Source organism: Triplophysa dalaica, chromosome 17, assembly GCF_015846415.1.
Source record: "Triplophysa dalaica isolate WHDGS20190420 chromosome 17, ASM1584641v1, whole genome shotgun sequence".
NCBI classification, from domain to species: Eukaryota; Metazoa; Chordata; class Actinopteri; order Cypriniformes; family Nemacheilidae; genus Triplophysa; species Triplophysa dalaica.
Window position 1 is genome coordinate 3,557,905 of NC_079558.1, and position 19,637 is coordinate 3,577,541.

At 39.4% G+C, this 19,637-nt stretch overlaps 2 protein-coding genes across 4 annotated transcripts; both read left to right on the forward strand.

Moving 5' to 3' along the window:
• The first annotated feature begins 414 nt into the window (after positions 1–414).
• On the forward strand, positions 415–7,331 carry tdrkh (tudor and KH domain containing). 2 transcript variants are annotated; one of them, XM_056772157.1, is made up of 15 exons: positions 438–557; positions 1,259–1,348; positions 1,890–2,047; positions 2,189–2,280; positions 2,397–2,589; positions 2,714–2,853; positions 2,973–3,267; positions 3,374–3,540; positions 3,614–3,789; positions 3,926–3,990; positions 4,077–4,228; positions 5,146–5,259; positions 5,347–5,401; positions 6,668–6,756; positions 6,863–7,331. In XM_056772157.1, the coding sequence occupies exons 2-14, from the start codon at positions 1,266–1,268 to the stop codon at positions 6,721–6,723; spliced, it is 1,746 nt and encodes a 581-aa protein (XP_056628135.1). In that variant the 5' UTR covers positions 438–557; positions 1,259–1,265; the 3' UTR covers positions 6,724–6,756; positions 6,863–7,331. The 2 variants fall into 2 exon arrangements, with proteins under 2 accessions (XP_056628137.1, XP_056628135.1); XM_056772159.1 differs by lacking the exon at positions 1,259–1,348 and having other exon boundaries at positions 415–557.
• Positions 7,332–8,290: 959 nt separating this feature from the next.
• mbtd1 (mbt domain containing 1) lies at positions 8,291–18,539 on the forward strand. 2 transcript variants are annotated; one of them, XM_056771451.1, is made up of 17 exons: positions 8,291–8,453; positions 9,472–9,673; positions 10,272–10,405; positions 10,521–10,635; positions 11,047–11,129; positions 11,229–11,346; positions 11,490–11,624; positions 11,720–11,808; positions 12,658–12,892; positions 13,086–13,141; positions 13,223–13,327; positions 13,551–13,698; positions 13,780–13,862; positions 14,001–14,235; positions 14,363–14,434; positions 14,851–15,018; positions 15,435–18,539. In XM_056771451.1, exons 1-17 carry the CDS (start codon positions 8,433–8,435, stop codon positions 15,551–15,553), a joined length of 2,118 nt encoding a protein of 705 aa, XP_056627429.1. In that variant the 5' UTR covers positions 8,291–8,432; the 3' UTR covers positions 15,554–18,539. The 2 variants fall into 2 exon arrangements, with proteins under 2 accessions (XP_056627429.1, XP_056627430.1); XM_056771452.1 differs by lacking the exon at positions 14,851–15,018.
• Positions 18,540–19,637: the final 1,098 nt, after the last annotated feature.

Consider the following 19,637-nt stretch of genomic DNA (forward strand, 5'->3'; position numbering starts at 1 on the left):
AATGTCTATTTAATTTGTAACACACACGATTTCTGAATAGTCAAGAACCTTTTGCAGTTGACATGTCTCGGTTAAAATGATAAAAGTATGTGGTACGTTAATAAAAATATGACTTGACACTCGCAAGAAATAAGAATAAATAAATGCAAGTATTTCCTTATTTACTTTTTGAAAGATATCCATAATACAATAATGATAAAATAAAATAACTAAATGATTTTTTTTAATTCAATGTATTTTTCTATTGTTTGCATTAAATGAATCTATTCGTATCTCCTTCTATCGGCCTTCCTGAAGGAGGCGCTGTGTTGTCAGCACCAGACATCAGATCATATTCCTCGAGTTCCCAGGAAATGCAGAATCGGAGACCGTGATTGGTTCTTATACTCGAGCTGCGGGATGAGGGCCAATCATTGTTGAAACGTCAACTGTGCGTCCTGCGTGCTACAGAACAAACCACAGCACCGGTGAACCATCAGTACGTCCACACTGGTGACATAAAGAACATCTGAAGGACTCACTTCGTGATTGCGAACACGTTCTATACAGTTTTAGAGGTAAATTTAGCATTTGTAGCGTTTGTTTTTGTTCAATGCTTGCTTTTGCGTGAAGGACGAGATGCGTCGCGGTGAAAACAAACGACCTGCATGTTATAAATGCAAAACCCAACAAGCAAATCACGTCGCGTGGTTGTTGAAACATGCACGGATGGAAAACAAGATTCGGTTAAAGGGTGAAATAAACGCACCTCTGTGACACCCATCACGCACCATTGCCGCTGCGTTAACAATTGCAGTGGACGCGCATTACGCACGTGCATGATCTTCGTACACATCAGGTCCTGATTTAAAAGGCCTCGTCACGCGTCTATAAGAAATGTTTTGTTCAATATTTGTCATATGCTCACATATGTTCTCGATAAAATAGAGGTCTGTTATGATAATGTCTTCAATTAGCGTTAAGTTCGTATAGTAGCTTGTTCATTCATGTATCATCAAACCGCTTTTCAATGGGCGTGGATTTGATCCCTTTAACATTCAACAGGCCAACAAGAAATGACAAACTGCACAGATTTCCCTTTGTTATGGCAAGCATCCAAATATTTTAGGCAATGCCTTGGTGCCTTCAGAGTCAGACAGTCAGTTATATCAACATCAGTTTGTTCATTGTTTTTCATGCTATAGCCAATATATGCCAAAGAAAACTATCAGAAAGTTTATAACCATGTTTTACTTCTTTGCCCGTTCGCTCTCCTGAGGAGTCAGATGGCCCGAGGGTCCAAAATGGATGTGGACATCCCTAAACCCCGTGTGATTGTCAGCTACAACCCCACGTCTCTGTTTTCTCAGTGAGAATCATTCATGCATGATGTTTCTGTGTCGTGCATGACTGCAGTATTGAGACGCACAACTTCATGCATCAATGCCGTTTAGTTGCTGTTTGCTTTGGTCATTACTGAACAAAAGTGTACTGTTGTTGCATTGTCCACTGCTTTGCTGTGTGTGTATACGTCTTTTAACAAAAATCTCAATTGTAATTCTACAAAACAAAAAGACTGGGTTGTAAACATCCTTTCAAGATTCTTGGAAGGTTTCTCATGCATTGCTGTCAAGACTCAATTACAGAGGTATTAAGTCTCTGGGTTTTGCGGAATGTGGTCTTTGGTATTAAAAGTTCGGCTAACTAATCTCATGAGCTCTCATAAACCTGCTTAGGTAACAGTTTATGAATACAGCTTTTGTCTTTTGCTACGCTTCACATTTTTTAAAGTTGAAAACAAAATGAGCCTCTATTGTGAATTGTTCATTTTTACTGCATGGCATTGGTTCAAAGGCCCTTGTAAAGTATTGTGGACAACTATAAATCTGCTGCTTATTCTGCATCTCTAGGTGGAGTTTACCGGCAAGCTCGACTCAAGTGATGGCCGCGGTGCGAGACGGCCCGTGGAAGAGCCTGAGCTCGGGGAAGAAAGTGGCTTTGGCCGCAGGCATCTCTGTGGGGGCCACGGTGGGCTACCTTGTTTACCGGCACATTCGAAACAGCAGTGGTAAACAACCTTTGATAATATTTTTCTTTTGTTGTTTCTTTGGTAAATGCCATTCGTGCTTGGACATCTGTTTTCATGTATCGATGGTCAACTGATGCTGTTGATGGTTAAACATTGATCTTCCATGTTTTTACTACGTAGTACCAACCCAAATCAAAGAAGAATCCGAAATATCTATTCCGCTTGATGTGTACCGATCTATTGCAACATACCAGAGCAACTTTCTGGACATGGTGAGTGACACTGGTGTCTGTCTGACCCATCACACAGCTCCACTGTATTGGTTTTGGTGCAATATAGTGTATGATTTGTATTATGTAAAACGAGTCAAAAGTTCTCTCTTGTGTAGGTGAATCAAAATTCTGGCGCTCTGATAAACGTGCTACCCAACACTGGAGATCAGAGCTCAGTGAATTTTCTCATCCAGGGTTCTCATGAGCAGGTTCTTCAGGCACAGTGTGCTCTGGAGAAATTGGCCACGGACTGTGAGGTCATCAATGACGTCATTGAAGTGCCTCAAATGGCATTTGGGCGGATCATAGGTAGGTAGGTCTATATTAAGGCTACTTACTGATCCTGCGATCAACAACTATTTGGTTCCATATCAGTCTGTCTATGCTTCATGAAAGCCACATGTTTGTTTTGAAATATTGTTTCTCGCGCCAGGTCGGGGCGGGGACACATTGAAATTCATTAACAGGATCTCCGGGGCCAGGGTGAACTGCTCCAGAGATCGTGGGCAGACCTTAGAGGAGAAGGGCAAGGTTACGATTACTGGCACACGCAAGGAAGTTCAAAATGCAAAGGTGACTTTTTGTTTTAAATAATGTTTTATTCCTTTCTATCAAATATGATGGAATTATGGCATCAGGCGTTCATCTCGTTGTCAGATGATGACAGCATTAGCTTATGTTTCTCTTCACAGGAGATGATCATGGAGAAGGTCTTGGAGAGTGAAACTGTACGAAAGCGGATAAGTCAGTCCTCTGCACTTCGTCAGAAAAGGAAACCACCTGAGGTGCAGTTTAACAAAGCTCAAGGGGCGGAGAATGAGTTATTAAAGCTTGATAGCAAAGATATACCTTCCCGGGGGTCTGATCTTAAACAAGACAGACTTGCGGTGAACGGCTTTGTAGACGGCAGTGATGCGTCTGAAAATTCCCTCAAATTTGAGGAGGCTCCCTCTCCAGTCTCGCCTCTGGAGATCTCAAAATTTGAAAGTAAGACTCAAAGTTGTGCAGCAAACACACAATCACAAGAATCTACTTAGTGACTGATCCTAGTCCTGTGTAGTTCAGTCTGTTTACTAATTATTGATGTTGTCAGTCCCCAGTCCAGACCTGAGCTTCCAGCCCGATGAACACCTTGAGGTCTATGTATCTGCTTCTGAACATCCTCAACACTTCTGGATCCAGATTTTAGGGGTCCGATCTCTGCAGCTTGATAAATTGACGGAAGAAATGAGCCGCTTCTACAACAGTGACACCTCACAGGTACAGCTTGTCTGAAGTCACTGTGGTCTTGCAGAAATTAACATACAAATCACGTTTTTATTCCTTGTTCCAGGAATTCAGAGTGGAGACTATTGTAGTTGGAGACATAGTGGCTGCTACATACAGGGACTATGGCAAGTGGAATCGTGCTAGAGTTTTGGGAAATCTGAATTCTGGCTCGGTGGATTTGTATTATGTGGACTTTGGAGACAATGGGGAGCTACCGAGGGAACATTTACGAAGCATGAGGTCAGCGGGGGACTGAGAGATTGTAGTACAGTCCATATAATGTAGAATTCATTGTTTCTCAGTAATACATTTTCTAATCTCTAAATATGCACAGATGTGTTCTGGGATTGATTCTGATGGCATGTTTTGTGTTTAGAAGTGACTTCTTGAGCCTCCCTTTCCAAGCTATTGAATGCAGTCTAGCAGGAGTTCGTCCTGCAGGTAATGAGTTTAGATGTTTAAGTGAAATATACAAAGTGTCACCGACAGTGGAAAATCAAATGCTGTACGTCTTCATTTTGTTTCAGGAGAGGTTTGGACGGAAGCCGCACTAGATGACTTTGATCGCATGACATACTGTGCTGAATGGAAACCTTTACTGGCTAAACTGTGCAGCTACTCTCATTCGGAGGTGTCGTCCTGGCCCAGTGTAAAACTCTACGATAACAACGAGGGCAAGGTCAGAAGTCAACATCACAACTCATTTATATCCATGTTAAAAACGCTGTTTGCCAAAGTGATGCCATGGTTGTTGCTAAATGTGCAAAAGTCAAACCAATCCCATGAAGGCTTAAACTGGCACCATCATGGAGTTTCTTAAATAGGATTTATTCTCATGTTCTCTAGCAGGTTTATAGTCGCAGTTTTGGCTTCAGACTAAGTTGTAGTTGTGGCCTAAAAACACATGATCTCAGGCAACTAACAACTGACATTCATTATTATTATCTGGTGAAGATTCCCTCATACTTTGTCAGTAAAATGCTGGATTGTTGGGGTGTAAGTCCTTTTGAGAAATCTAGTTATTCTGCTGATACCCCAGAATTTATTTTTAAAAGTCTGCACTCAGTTTTAGAAGCATGTCCAAGCGATGCCACTGCGAATGCATGCCGTAATCAAAGATGGTGACTTTTGGGACCGGCAGTATATACAATTTACATCATCAAAATAAAAAATCAGGCAGCAAAAAACGTTTTAAAGTACAACCAAATTGGCTTATTCATTTCATTCTTTTTTTTTTGACAAGTGAAATTAAGTTGAAATTGCTTATTTTGATCAAGTAAAAATATTTAAAAACGACCGTAAAACACAAACCTTACATTAAACTTTGTCATGTTGCTTATGTATTATTTGTGAAAAAGATGAAAAAGAAATATCTGTTGAGGAAAGTGTTGTAAATAAAGATCTGACTTAACATAAAGTAGTAAAACAAGTGATACGATCTCATGGGATTCATAAATAGAGAGAACACTACCAGGGGCCAGTCTCTTGACTTGAACCCGTAAGCTAGCACCTTAGCATATGCCCATCCATCCTGTTTTCTTTCAAAAATGTAAAAAAGAGAAAATATGTTTAAATCTGAACTGATCTCTGTGCTAGGCTTTGGATCTGGGAGAGGAGCTGATTCGTCTTGGTCATGCCGTGAGCTGTGGGAATGAAGGAATTGGCTTGAGGGGAGAGTGGGATGAGTCCAGATCACTCCAGAAGATGCTGGTAAGAAAAACAAGTGCATTCTGTTACGAAGTGTATTTCAGGTGTTAATGACGGTCATGATTTGAATCTTTATGTGGATTTTCACAGGATGACATGACAGGAGCAAGCTCAGAACTCAGTATGTCCTGCATCAGTTTGTCAGGTATGTTGCCCTCAGGGCTAGAGAACTAACCTTCTTAAATCAACCTCGTATAAACAGTCTGTGGGTGACGTGTGTTAAGGTTCAGCAACTCCGTGGCTTAGAAAACAACTGGAATGGTCATCATTGCTCGCCAGCTCTCCCGAAGTTGAGCGCGCTGACGTCGACCAGAGCGCTTGTTTCAATCTTCTGTCAACGTCTTCTCTGATACACTCCACTCCTTCTCAGAGCTTGAGCGAGCTAGTCAGCCAAATACTTGATTCGTCTTCAGGGGTAGAACCCCCAAATCAGACGACATCTGAAAACATGATCCAATCCCACAATTTGACCCTATTGTCACCATTAGGCCTGCTGCCGGTTCATGACATCTCTTCTCCCTTTACATCTCCCTCCTGTGTGGAGGCTGTGACATCCACCCTGAATTCTTTCACCCTCAGCGACGATGTTTTCATAGGGCCGCGTTGTTTTGGTGGGGAAAACGTGACGTTTATTGAATCTGAAGAGACGAGCTCGTCCTGCATGATAGACAGTAGCTACAGCGAGGGCGTGGAGGGTACCGACAGCAGTGACGGAATCAGAGGTGTGTGGTTTAACCTCACTTCCTCTACTGATTCGTCCGAGGCTTCTCTCAGCACCACCATGCCTCGGTCCACCACCGCCACATCGTCTTATTCTTCAGAATCATGCACCGAGACAACTGCTTCATCTCTCTCCATAATTGAAATAAGCGCTTCTGTCGAAGATGACGAAACGGCACAGGGTCCAGCTTGCACACACCAGAATCAGGAGATAATCACATTAAGTGATACCAGCAGCAGTGAAAGTGACTTGGTTTGCGATGGTTCAGGAGAACCATTTAGTGCGGATGGAAATGTAGATGAACCAAACCTGACATGGAGCGATGAGAAGTGCAATGAAGCGGAAAGTGGGGAAGAACTTCAAGAACCAAAGGTGGATTTTATAAGCAAGGTGGCCAAAAGTGGTGTTGAAGAGTCGATGAGAGGTGTAAACTTTATATTAAACTTAACACACTGGAGCACTGTGGTGGTTTTACATGGTTGTATATCAGTTTTGTAAGTCTGGACGGTTTTGTGAATTTCTATGGGATTTGACCGGTTTGAGAAAGTAGGTCCAATATGTCTCACATGTGGTATACAGAACATGAGGTTTTATGTACACCGCACGGGATTTGGCTTTTATTGGAGACCTATTTAATTTTAACAATTGTTGTGTTTTTACAAATCGTTTATTTGACCCTTTCATATTCAGAAGTCGCCTCCATTTCTGGAAGTGTGGATGACACTATTGATGAGGAATTCAACTGACAACAGACCAAAGACTTGTATGCCTTGATATCGGTAAGTTGCAACCAAACATCAGTTTAATGTATTTTGTTTGTATATCTGTGTAGCTAATCATTGATTGCTCTAATGATGTCATCACACATCCTGCTGTCCTCCCCAGAGACCAGTCGTTGCCCACATTTAACATTCAGCACGTGCTTCCCGACGCTGAACAAGAGCCTTACTTGACTATGCCACCTGCTCAGACTGCCTGCACTTAAGTTCTCTCAAATAAGGATTAGTTTTCACACTGTGTGGATGGCAGTTGACGTTTATACTGCTGTTTATTCTTGCGTTCTCATAGTGTTTGTTTAGTGTTGAATGTTATGTCAGCCTTTGTTTGGCTTTTATTACGCATTTGAAGAACAGTCAAGGTGAGAGAGGTGAAGAGCAGAGCTCAGGGAACTCATGACAGAGTTAGTTAAAAACTTCAGAAGTGTTAATGCTGTGTTGCACTAAAGTTATTGTTGGTTTGTGACGAGTGACAAGATTTAGTCATTTTTGTTTTGTTCAAGTTTATGTGGTGAATTTTAAGTTTTATGCCATGGAATAATATTGCTGTACAATAAAATAAAGATTATTGTTATATCCATGTGCTTTAGGTTTGTGTGTATGTGTGAACGGTGTATACTTGTTCAACACCTGAAGTTAACAATGAGGTAACAAAAATATTGTTTTTCCATTTCATTTTGTAAAATGCTTAACTAAAAAGTTTACAATGGAAACTATTCATCTTAAGAATTACATTTAAAGAGAGCAAAGACGAGCACAAATGTTAAAAACATGTATTTTATGTATTTAAAGGGAAGGTGTCATTTCAAACCTCTTTTACTTATTTTCTATAGAACAGAAAAGAAGATATTTTGAAGAAAGTTGGTACCCATTCACTTCTATTGAATGGAAAAAAACAATGCAAGTGAAAGGGTGCCGCCGCAGGTCATTCTTCAAAATATCTTCTTGTGTTCTATGGAAAATAAGTAAAAGAGGTTTGAAATGACAACCATGCCTTTAAATACATTAGGAAAATCATCATAAGAAAGTCATAATGGTTTGAAATTATGAGATGGTGAGATAAATGGCAGAATTTAGGATTTCCATTATAACTTTAATCTGTAAACAAGAAATGGCTCAATTATTTTTATTCTGTTTTTATTTGAAGACCACTGTAAATACAAGGACTAGATTTTAGTTGGATTTCAGAATTAACTTAGTAAGAAATACTTCATTACATAAATAGGGTAAATAAATTAGCACAAAGTTCATAACACCTTGAAAAGCAAACCCAAGCCTCCTGAATTTGAAAGCTGAATCACCTCATCCATCATTTCATCCTGTCATATTCTATTACCATGACGTTACGACCCCAAATCTATTATATTTTATAGCCAATAAATGTGTAATGGCAACCCAAGTCTGTATTTATTTGACGAGCAATTTTTCACCCTCACTGTCACATTTCCTGTTACCTTATATGGTCCACTGGTTCTTACCGGGGAGCGCAATTGGCGACTACGCGCGTCAATCATTTTAGACCTGTACGCATGCGCATTCGAGCCATGACAATTGTTGATAATCTACTGGAGTTATTTTTTTCCTTTGGAGTGAAATTATTTTAAGACAGGCCCTTCCCCTCCGGGGGGCTTTTGTACCACACCACAACGAACAGAAAAACCGACTTGCATGAAGGGCTAATGGAAAATCCAAGAGATATGGTAAGAGCGAGTTTTTATTTGCCCGCTTCCTTGATTTAGCGTAGTTAGCGGCTAGCATTGTTAGCCGTCCTCTTTGTTTTGGTTGTCAGAAACAGATCCTGCTGTTCACATAAAGCACAATGTTTCATTTCTTAAATCCACTTACATTGGTCAGTGTGTTGTGCGATAACTCATTTAAGACCGCTGTCCCAATAAATGTTGAAAATACAGCTGGTTATGTGTGTGTTTTGTGCTACAAAGATCCTCTCGCAGGCCCATGTATGTGTATATGTTTGTGTTTACGGTCGTATATCAAACCCCGGTAGGTTAACAGCATTTTTGGGGCTAGTAGGTTTGCAAATTACGATGTTATGAGACTTGCAAAAGGACCCAAAATGTTGTCTAGGTATGTTAGGTAACGTTATAAGCATAGTACATAATATCTATGTTTGTGTTTTTATGGCTTGTGTATATATTTTATCAGCTTGTGATATGATCTACAAACAATTTGCAGTTCGTCAAATTTATAGATTTGGGTGGTATTCAAGCAGAAAGAAATGGACATTTAATGTTTTCAAAATGAGGAAGAAGTTTAAAATAATTCATTTTTAATTCAACTCTTTGTAGTTTAGATATATGCAATGCACCAGTTCACGGACCCAATGATGAATATATTAAATATTTGTATTAAATGGCTATAAAATAATAATAATAAACTTGATTCCTGAGCTTTTTCTATCTGATGTCCTGAAATGCCCTGTGGGGATATTGGGTGCTGATAACATTGCCCCCTTTCACATTAAACTTGCTTTTTTCATGACCTGTGAGATCCTTGAATTCAATTTTCGTGCTTGTGTCCCAATTCCCAGCTCATTAATAGGTTGAATAACTGAAAGATTATGGTTTTTAATGTCTCTTATATGCGTATCAGCTTTGATACAAGCTGCATTATGAGTGTTATGGGTCTTTATGGGAGCTTTAATCCTTGCATTTTCTCAACCTTTTCTTTGATCTTCGGTCCATTGCACATCACGCGCAGGCTGAGCACACTCCCCGCTCAGAACGGAAGAGGAGAGATTCGTTTGGGATGTTTGATGGGTATGACAGCTGCAGTGAAGACAGCAGTAGCAGCTCGAGCTCAGAGGACAGTGAGGATGAGGTGCCGAGCATCCCCGCCAGCTTGCCTATCATCAAAAACAACGGCCAGGTGTACACCTATCCTGATGGAAAAGCAGGAATGGGTGAGTCATTTTCATTTAAATTTGTCGGATATTTTTGGATTTGGTTAAAGGGCGCAATAAAGAGAAGTTGTGGTTTTAAATATCATGAAATGTTTGAGATTTTGCACTTGTGATAGTCCTCCTTGCTTTTATTAAAGCAACAAAGTTTTCTTTAGTTCAACATTTTACTAATTCGATTCTTTATTAGAAATAGATTAAATAAGAACACAAACAGCTCATTTTTATAGTCTATGAAACATAAGTATGTATATAAGTGTGTTTAATAGGGCTGCATAATGATTAATCGAGACATATCGTTTGCAAAATAAACGTTTTTGTTTAAATATCATATGTTTGTGTACTGTGTATAATAAATATGTATATATAAATACACACACATGCATAAATATTTATATATATATAAATATAAACATGTAAATATTTCTTATATGTAAACATGCATGTGGGTGTATTTATATATATGCATAATAATTATATACAGTACACCAACATATATTATGTAAACAAAAACCTTTATTCTGCAAACGATTAATCGTTACGAGCTCTAGTGTTTAATACCGTGACTGAATGGTTAATGGTTGTGTTCCTCTTCATTCAGCGACCTGTGAGATGTGTGGTATGGTTGGTGTTCGGGATGCTTTCTACTCTAAAACAAAGAGATTCTGCAGTGTGTCCTGCTCTAGAAGCTATTCCTCCAATTCTAAAAAGGCCAGTATACTGGCGAGACTTCAGGTAAATATTCAACTTTGTCTATAGTTCTTCTATTTTGTTCTTAATCAGTTGCTTGTGTCATTAAACAGGAACTTTCTATGAAATATGTGATGTGTTTTGCTTGCGTCCTATCAAGGGTAAACCACCAACTAAAAAGTCAAAGATCTTACAGAAACAGCCATTAATGGCAAAGTTGGCAGCTTATGCACAGTATCAAGCAAATCAACAGAACCAAGCTAAATCAAAATCAGGTATGTGACTTTTCTGCTGAGTTTAATTGTGATGATGTAATCGTCTGTTTGTAAAACAACAGAACCAGAAGAAATGCATGCTTAAGACTGACAAGAATATTTCCATAATCTTTATACACAAAAACAACACAAAAGAAGATATTTTTAAGAATTTCTGTAAACAAAATCCATCAGTACACATTCACTTCTATTGTATGGACACAAAACCCATGCCAGTGAATGGGGACCAATGGTTTTCTGTGACCAACTTTCTTTAAAATATCTTCTTTTGTGTTCTGCAGAAGAAAGAAAGTAAATGACGACTGAATTTTCATTTTGCGGTGAACTATCCCTATAAACAGTTTCTTGCAACCGTTCTATTATTTGCTTAATGTTTAGTGTTTCATTTGTTTTTTTTTCTTCCTCATGCAGTGGTTCCTGTTGAAGGCTTTGACTGGGGTCAATACGTCTGTAGCAATAATCTGGTTGGGGCACCAGTCAGCAGTTTTAAACATGTGAGTCATGTGCTTTGATAGAAATATGATTTTTGCCCATCTTTTCTTATTATTATTTGCTTGTGTGTTTGTTATAACATGTTAATTCAAATACTCTAGGTGCCCATGGGTTTGTGCTGGGGTGACATCGCTGAGGGAGTGAGGGTGGAGGTCCTGAACTCAGACACAAACCTCTCCACAAAAGTTTACTGGGTAGCAGAGATTATAAAACTGGCAGGTAAATGAGTCCATGTTGTCATTTACATAGTTAATAATGTACAGGTCATTATAAGAAACACTTGCACGAAGCTGGATGTACATTGTCTTGCTAAGGATTTTATGTATTATGCTTGAAAACGTATTTTTGTGTCATTTTCTCAGGCTTTAAAGCTCTCCTCCGTTATGAGGGTTTTGATAACGACACAAGCAGAGACTTCTGGTGTAATCTGTGTATCCCAGAAATCCACCCTGTTGGATGGTGTGCTTCTAGTGGAAAACCACTGGTTCCTCCTAAATGTACGTAAATCTTTAACTGTTCAAGCTACTTGATAATTCTGTACTTCTGTAAACTACAGTTATGACTGTTATTAATTGTTCTTTTTTCCTCATAGCCATCCAACACAAGTATTCAAACTGGAAGGCCTTTCTTGTGAAACGACTCACTGGAGCCAAAACCCTTCCAGCGGATTTTGCCACAAAGGTAATGGCAAGCTCACACTTCGTGTTTTTTGGCTGGATTTTGTAGTAGGGGAAAGATTTCCATGGTCTGCGACGAAACCCCAGGATCGCGACCAAATCGCTGCTCGTTTCGGTCACCGAAGCTCGTTGCAAGTGTAAGCAGGTCAGCAACGTGATCCGGACCGGTCTCGAGCTAGCCCAGATGCTACAATCTTATCGCCAAGCGATCTCATTGTGTGTGACACCTGTAGAACTAATCCAGCCAATCACAGCGCAGAAGGTTTCAAATTATTGCATGGAGGAATTAAAAACTGCAGGCGTATATTCATTATCATAACTGAGCGTGTTTAATGGCCATTTTAAACTATCCTAAAGCAACAAGTCTGTATAATGAAATATAGAAAGCCCTTTATTAACACTTTAATGTTTCACGCTACATTCCAGTGGATGGCGTTAACGCACCAAGAACTCGTTTGCCATCCACCATCAAACTAGAAGTTAGCGCGATGTGGGATGTGTTTTCAATGTTGGTAGCTTCTGCTCCTCGACTAAGGTCTTGTTGTTAGTGCACTTTGTCTGCGTTGTGTTGTGTGCATGCTGCTACAACAAGAACAAGAAGGAGGACCTTGTTGTGTAGCGTAAGCGCCATAGAAATTCAAATAGTCTCACAGTCCTGTTGATCAGGTACAGTTTCTCTTATAGATCAGGGAAAACCTGTGGAGCAAGATCTACCTGTTACACAGAGAACATGCATCAGACATTATTAGATAAAACATGTTTACAGATTTTAGATTGCTTTACAACATTGAAGATGTGAAGTACACAATAATATAAAACCCTAATTAAAATGTGTCAAATTTTCAAACTAAAGGTGCATGAGAACATGCAGTACCCGTTTAAGAAACTAATGCGTGTGGAAGTGGTGGATAAGACCCACCTGTGCCGGACACGTGTGGCCCTGGTGGAACAGGTGATCGGTGGGCGTCTGCGTCTGGTCTACGAGGAGAGTCAAGATGGCACTGATGACTTTTGGTGTCACATGTTCAGTCCACTCATCCACTCCATCGGCTGGTCCCGAAGCATCGGACACCGTTTTAAAAGATCTGGTCAGTGCAGCTGAATGGTTTGTTTTGGATTTGGGAGGTTCTCACTTTAGATGAATCGCTATTGTGTATGACAAATGGACACATAAATGTTAATATGCAACGGATATTTTATGGACAATGAAGGTCTAAAGCATGACTTGTGATAAACTTGTTGTTGCTCAGGAATCTGAACTGTCATTTTATTTTTTTGCAGAAGTGTCGAAGAAAATGGAGGGACAGATGGATGCTCCTTCACAGTTGTTTATTAAGGTACTTTTTACCTGTGCTTTTTCTAAAGGTTGTGTTTACATTATCTTTAATTCATCTGCTCACATATGTCGTCTTTTAAAGGTGAAGGATGTAGACCAGAACGGTGATTGGTTCAAAGACGGGATGAAGTTAGAGGCGATAGACCCTCTCAATCTTTCAGCTATATGTGTTGCTACTGTACGAAAGGTAAAATGGACCATTGTTGTCGGTCTAAAATGGTGAATTAGAAATGTACTTTTATTTCACTTCATTAAATTTTAATATTTAAAGCAACAGTGTAAATATTTGGCGTTAATTGAATTGTTCATTTTTTTATGTTTCTCAGCTCTCGTATGACAGAAATGAGGAATAACACATGTATAGCATAAAAACGCTCTATAACAGGAAGCCTTTTTTACCTTGTTCACAGGTATTGGCAGACGGGTACCTTATGATTGGGATTGATGGGTCTGAGGCTGCAGATGGCTCAGACTGGTTCTGCTACCACTCCACCTCACCCTCCATCTTTCCTGTCGGCTTCTGTGAAATCAACAGCATCGATTTCACGCCCCCAAGAGGTGCACTTTCTGTCCCTTTCTGCACTTTCAAATAAATGAAATTGGAAATTGACTTGAAATGATTCTAAAACTGCTCTGCAGGGTACACCAAGCTCCCTTTCAAATGGTTCGACTACCTCAGAGAAGTGGGTGCAGTTGCAGCCCCTGTGAAGCTCTTTAACAAAGTAGGTATTCATGGGAAGAAAACAGGCATACTCTATTCTGAAATTCTAATATTTGCAATATCATATTAAAGTACGTTCCTTTTATACGGCAAAGATTTCTAAATTGACCAGAATAATCTGTGTCCTCGCTCCCCTCAGGAAGTGCCGAATCACGGTTTCCGCCCAGGGATGAAACTGGAGGCAGTGGACCTGATGGAGCCGCGACTGGTGTGTGTTGCCACGGTAACCAGGATCGTCCACAGACTCCTGCGCATTCACTTTGATGGCTGGGAGGATGAGTACGATCAGTGGGTGGACTGTGAGTCTCCAGATCTTTACCCGATTGGCTGGTGCCAACTGACCGGATATCAGCTACAGCCCCCCGCCGCACAGAGTGAGCGAACATCCTACACCTAGAAAGCTAAAGCAATTCGTCAATCACTCAGGCTGTGTATTTATTTGTTTAAAAAAGGTTTTTTGGTTAGCCTTATAGAGTAACAGCTCATCTCTTTTCTCCTCAGCCATAAGAGAAACACCACCGAATGTCTCAAAACAGAAAAAGAAGGCTGCACAGTATAAGGGACAAAAGAAAAGTGAGTCCAGTCCTGCCTAATCTTTCCATCTTCTCTCTTCATTCACCCATCACAAATTTTGAGGGCTAATCTGGTCCAGGAATCTTTACCTCTCGTTTTTTCTTTGGCTTGAGTCTGGTCTGGTCCTTCTTAATGGTCTGTTGTCATGATTCAGTGGGGTTCTAGATAAGCACTGACAACTGTAGCCATCATCATACCCGGGTGAGACAGCCGGAAGGGTGACACGCTTCCTTAGGGTGAAAAGAATCCGAGCAAATGTTTGGGAGAAGGGAGAGGTCCGAGGTTCTAATGTTGTGGGTTCTTCACCCTCCTGTCCAGTCAAATTCGGGTTCAGTGGTAGTGTGCTCGGCGGGGTTGTGGAGCGGAGCTCGTTAGCATGGGTAACCTCGGTAACTTCAGTCTGGCTTGGTGTTTAGAGAGGAAGATTCCAGTTGGGAGGAGGCCGATCGGTTTGGGTGGGCCTCTGAGGAGGAGGAGCTTCTCGGGTGATGAAGAGCAGACTCCGCCCCATTACCTGTCCCACTACTCTGGGTCCGGGCGACCTCCCGCTTCAGGTGTAGAGCATGATCACGCACTCAACTCAGGTAATTCAATTCTCCATTATTTAGGGAGAGGGCGCCGCTGAGCTCATTGCTCACTACTGCACATTTCAGGTCGGGCGTGGAGAAAGAACCGGCGCGATTGTACATCATCAGGTGTTATTTGTTATATATAAAAATCCCCTGATAAGGGAGTGACGTATTATTTTTGGTTTAAAGTCGGGTCAGTTTTTACCCCCACCTGTATTGGTAGTTTAGTAAAGGATGGTGTGACTTAATAGGGTGTGTAAAAAAACAGGTAAGATTATGGCTTTGTGGCGTCCCATCCTCCCTTCCTTTATATCTGAAAAAGAAGAATGGTCTTCGAGTGACCTTGCCATCTATCTTCGATGTTGTATTCAGTTCCTCTCCGTCCGTGTTCAGTTTATGGATTTGTTTTTCTTGTCTATTCAATTTCGCAGAAGCCTCACTGCAGTTAAAAGAGGAGACTCCAGAGATCGATGAGTTCACCTTCTCACAGGGCATCTCAGACCAGGAAAGCAACGGCTCAGGCAGTTATTACATCCGACAGGAGCCCTGAGCATCATCAGCCATCACCGAGGCTCAACCTCACTGCCAACAGCACTGGAAAAATCCCACTCTGAGCGATGCACACCAGACCTGGGAGATGAGACAGTGACCTCCCCTACACACCAGGTCTCTCTCGTTTTTCATTTTCAGGTTCAATCAGCTGAACAACAGACGTTTTTCTGATCTGAGAGAAAACAGTGTTTGAAGAGGGAATTTGTTCGGAACTGAGATACTGACTTACTGACTTTCCGTTTGCCCGATGGACTTTTTTGTTTTTCTCCTCAGTGTTCATTGTACTTGAAGTTTTCTTGGCTGTTTTTTTTCTTCTTCTTTGTTTCCCCTGTTTTCCCTTTTGGTGAAAAAGTTGATTTTGTTTTTTGTAAGATTTTAGTACCACGTGTATTTCTCGCGCTGTTTGGTTTGGATGGATGTGCATTTGATAAGAGTAGTAGAAATCTATATTGAGACAGTATATTCATACGTGTGTGACATTCATATTAAAAACACTCACGCGTTCACATAAAATATTTAAAGGTATATAGGTGTGGAATGAGGGATGATGGTATTTGAAATCAAACCTTACTGGTATGAAAAGCGGGCTTATGGAAAACACTCACAATTTGCACTACAGGGAAAGGAATACGCATCGGCTTATAAAATGACTTTATGGTATTATCTAAACTTAATTATAGATGTGGGATGTGCTCAAGTCAAATAAAGATTATGTTATGCAAAAACAAAGAAAAACGTTGACGCCAATGATGGATTCATACTTAAGAGCCATTTTTATATGGGACAGTTTTAAGTATTTTGTGAGCCGCGGAATAAAGGTAAGCAATCGTTGCTACCTGAACACTACCTTTCTGTCATGTTTGATGTGACAGCACAGTCGAGTATTCTTCCAGAACACTCACGGTATGTTTTTAGTGGTAAAACCGTCAAATGCGAACAATTTAGCGCCAGCGTATCTGTTTACCAGCCCTCCTGCCCGTGCAGACCAGTGATCAAGCGCTAACTTGAGAGGATTTGTGCATCTCATGTATTTTATTCACAGCGTTAATTCCAGAAGATATTTGTACTACCTCTATAAGCAAGCGGTTTTTAAAACACAGGTCGAGAGGTTGTTCAATTAGCTCCTCCGCCTCGCTAATGTTGCAATAGGTAGTTTTCACGCTCCGTTCGAAAGGGTATATTCATGTATATTTTATGCAACAGAACACATGGCTTGTTTCACAGCAGAAATCTAAACATCATTTATATTTGTATCATAGCATGTTATTGACAGAGTCCTTGACGTGGAAGAAAGAATGTTATGCAATAATGTCTGTTGTTTTATGATGTCTTACTCTGAAAAAAATCACACAACTCATTAAAATATATAGACTAGAGACTATAGACTTTAATCAAATATTCTTACAATATATTACAAAACTGTGACAATTTTCTAAGAGCTAGACTTGAGCTTTCCCTGTTCTGAGTGTATATAACCTTTATAACATCATATAGAATACAACCAATATTACATTTGCATAGTTGTTTATCTTAGTATGATTCAAAGCTCTATTCAGTACCAGTAAGGTTGTTGGTGAACTCTCAGGAAACGTATTTCATTGACTTCTGCTTTATTTGAAGGTTGGCGGCTAAATGCTTCTGATTTCATTCGATTCGATTTAATGCTACAGCTTTGTTTTTGATATTTGAAGCTCCTGACAAATGTGACCATGTACTCATTTCCTCTCAACCTTGATCTCATTTATCAGTTTTTATAAATGCTTTACTAAACGTTGGTAAACGGTCACCTAAATGTTCCAGTTGTATCCATGTTAAATTATGATTCATTGTATAAAGGATCCAATGTTTCTTTCGCCCCTCTCTGTCTTTTTCGTTCTTTCTTGTATATCGGGTTGAAACAAATGTTTGTCCTGAATTGATTTTATTTTTGTTTCTTAAGTAGCTGTTGTGTTGTATGCATGTGTAGTTTGTTTAAGGCACTGTCATTTATTTAATTAATCAAACTGGGACTTAATAGACTTATTTTACATCAACATCTGCATACTTTAGTTTTGTCATGCTGGTACCGTTTTTGTTCGTTTCCCTCATGAATCCCATTCATAGCGTCAGGATTTAGGTACACACTGGTTATGATCATGTACAAGTCATCACATTTTTTTTCATTCGAAGACCAAATTCCTTCAATCGTTCGCATTTATTAAACATGACTGTTGGGGCAAATTCAGCTGCTACCCTCAAAAGAATTGAAATTCTAACGCACAACTTCACCTTTAAGTAAACCCTCTCTCGTCTGCGAATTTGATGCCTTATCCTCCGTGTTGTTTTGTCTCATAAGAAAAGCTATGGATTTAAAAATAGAGAAGCAGAATAGAAAATATAAACACAGTTTATGTCGTCCAGTAGAGTGATGATTATCAGTGCATGCAGCAATGTGAGAATCTTACGAGGGCCAGTCGCTGTTCTGGTCTTGATACTAACACGGGTTTTTGTGGCGTTCCCTCTGTCCTCAGTAATCACATCATGGTGCTATATATATATTTGATAATTCATTCATTAGGTCTATTAAAGAAAAATAACGTCTGTAATTATAAGTTGGAAAGTGGGTGATTATTAACTTCAGATCTGTATTTTGGATACAAGTAGCTGAATCATTTGATATAATATTAATAATAACGAAAAAAGAACTAACGTCAACCCTCATTGTACTTAGACGTGAGGGTGTCGGGTTTGTAACTTTTTGATAGTCTGTATCTGGTCTTTGCTTTATTTCTAATGATGATGATGATGATGTGTTCTGTGATATATATAGGGTTTGATAGCTTATATATGTATATAGTTTAACTGTGGGGGAAAAGTTTTGTTGATTGAATTTTATGTTCATTTGTTTACAAGCATTTCAAACTGTTTCCGCATGGCTGTGAAAGTGTATCTGTTGAATTTGAAAAATAACTTTTTACACTGAATTAAAAGGATATTAAAACGTTTGATGTTTTTTCCCCTTCTTTGGACGACAGAGTTATCAGTATCTTATACAAGTCTGGTTGAAGAAATGTGCTCTAAACAATTTCCAGCTTTTGACAGTACAGTAAAGATTAATTATAATTTCTGTGTGTAAAGTCTAGTGGTCAAATCTAGCAAATACAGCATCCAAAAAGAAACTAAAGTACCATTTTTGCAGGAAGAGCTCCCATAAATTATACAAAATGAATTACATACTGGTAGATTTGTTTTATGACTGCTATTTTTTTATATTAAAGGACATTAGAAGATTATTTTACAACATTAGTTCTAAATTTATTTAAAAGGGTAAATCTTACCAAATCTAACCATTGATAAAAGCTTTTGCTAAAGGTTAAACATACTGTGCAAGATTTGCGTGTAAAGGTTACTAGGTTTGGAACCCCGAATTTACATATGATAGTTGTTGTACCTTATCGCAGTGGTTCTCAAACTATTTTTGCTTAAGTAACCCTTTTTAGGATTTTTTCAAGCCAAGTACCCCTTGACCAGACCGCTTCCATAGAGCAACATTTATTTGTCTAAATGGTTTCAAACACAACCTTTAACATCCCAATAAGAACCTTTCTGTTTCTTTGTAGCGAAAAAGGTTCATGAGATTATAAAATTGTAAATAACAGATTTGACTGAATGGTTCTTGGTGGAACCAAAACTAGTTATTCTATGTCATCGCTGTGAGGAATCTTTTAAACCCCTTCATTTTAAAGAGCCTTTCAAAACTTCAACACTTTTCAAGTACCTCTTCATTAATATGGTTCTTTTTAATGGGTTTCCAGGACTTGATACAAAAAAGGCAAATTTAAGTACTTCAAGCACCTTGTATGAACCCTGGGTTTAAAAAGTCAAACTTGTACTCAAAATGAATGTCTAAGGAAATATGTATGGGAAAAAAGTAATATGCTCACTATGCTGCATTCCTTCTTAACTTTTGAATCAAATAAAGGCTTTCAAAATGCTTTCCATTGTTCTAAAACAATGTTCTGATATGACTGTAGTCTGACAAAACTGACACTTCATACAGTTTTAAACATTTAACCTTCGAACCCTTAACAAAACAGTGTTTG

What these genes read in the sequence shown, in the direction of transcription:
- tdrkh (XM_056772157.1), top strand. Translation starts at nt 1,266, where the DNA reads ATGGCCCGAGGGTCCAAAATGGATGTGGACATCCCTAAACCCCGTGTG. An exon ending in AGAGCAACTTTCTGGACATG is followed by an intron (nt 2,281 to 2,396) that starts GTGAGTGACACT and finishes TCTCTTGTGTAG; the next exon opens with GTGAATCAAAATTCTGGCGC. An exon ending in AGCAGGAGTTCGTCCTGCAG is followed by an intron (nt 3,991 to 4,076) that starts GTAATGAGTTTA and finishes ATTTTGTTTCAG; the next exon opens with GAGAGGTTTGGACGGAAGCC.
- mbtd1 (XM_056771451.1), top strand. Translation starts at nt 8,433, where the DNA reads ATGGAAAATCCAAGAGATATG. An exon ending in GTATAAGGGACAAAAGAAAA is followed by an intron (nt 14,435 to 14,850) that starts GTGAGTCCAGTC and finishes CTTGGTGTTTAG; the next exon opens with AGAGGAAGATTCCAGTTGGG. An exon ending in TGATCACGCACTCAACTCAG is followed by an intron (nt 15,019 to 15,434) that starts GTAATTCAATTC and finishes TCAATTTCGCAG; the next exon opens with AAGCCTCACTGCAGTTAAAA.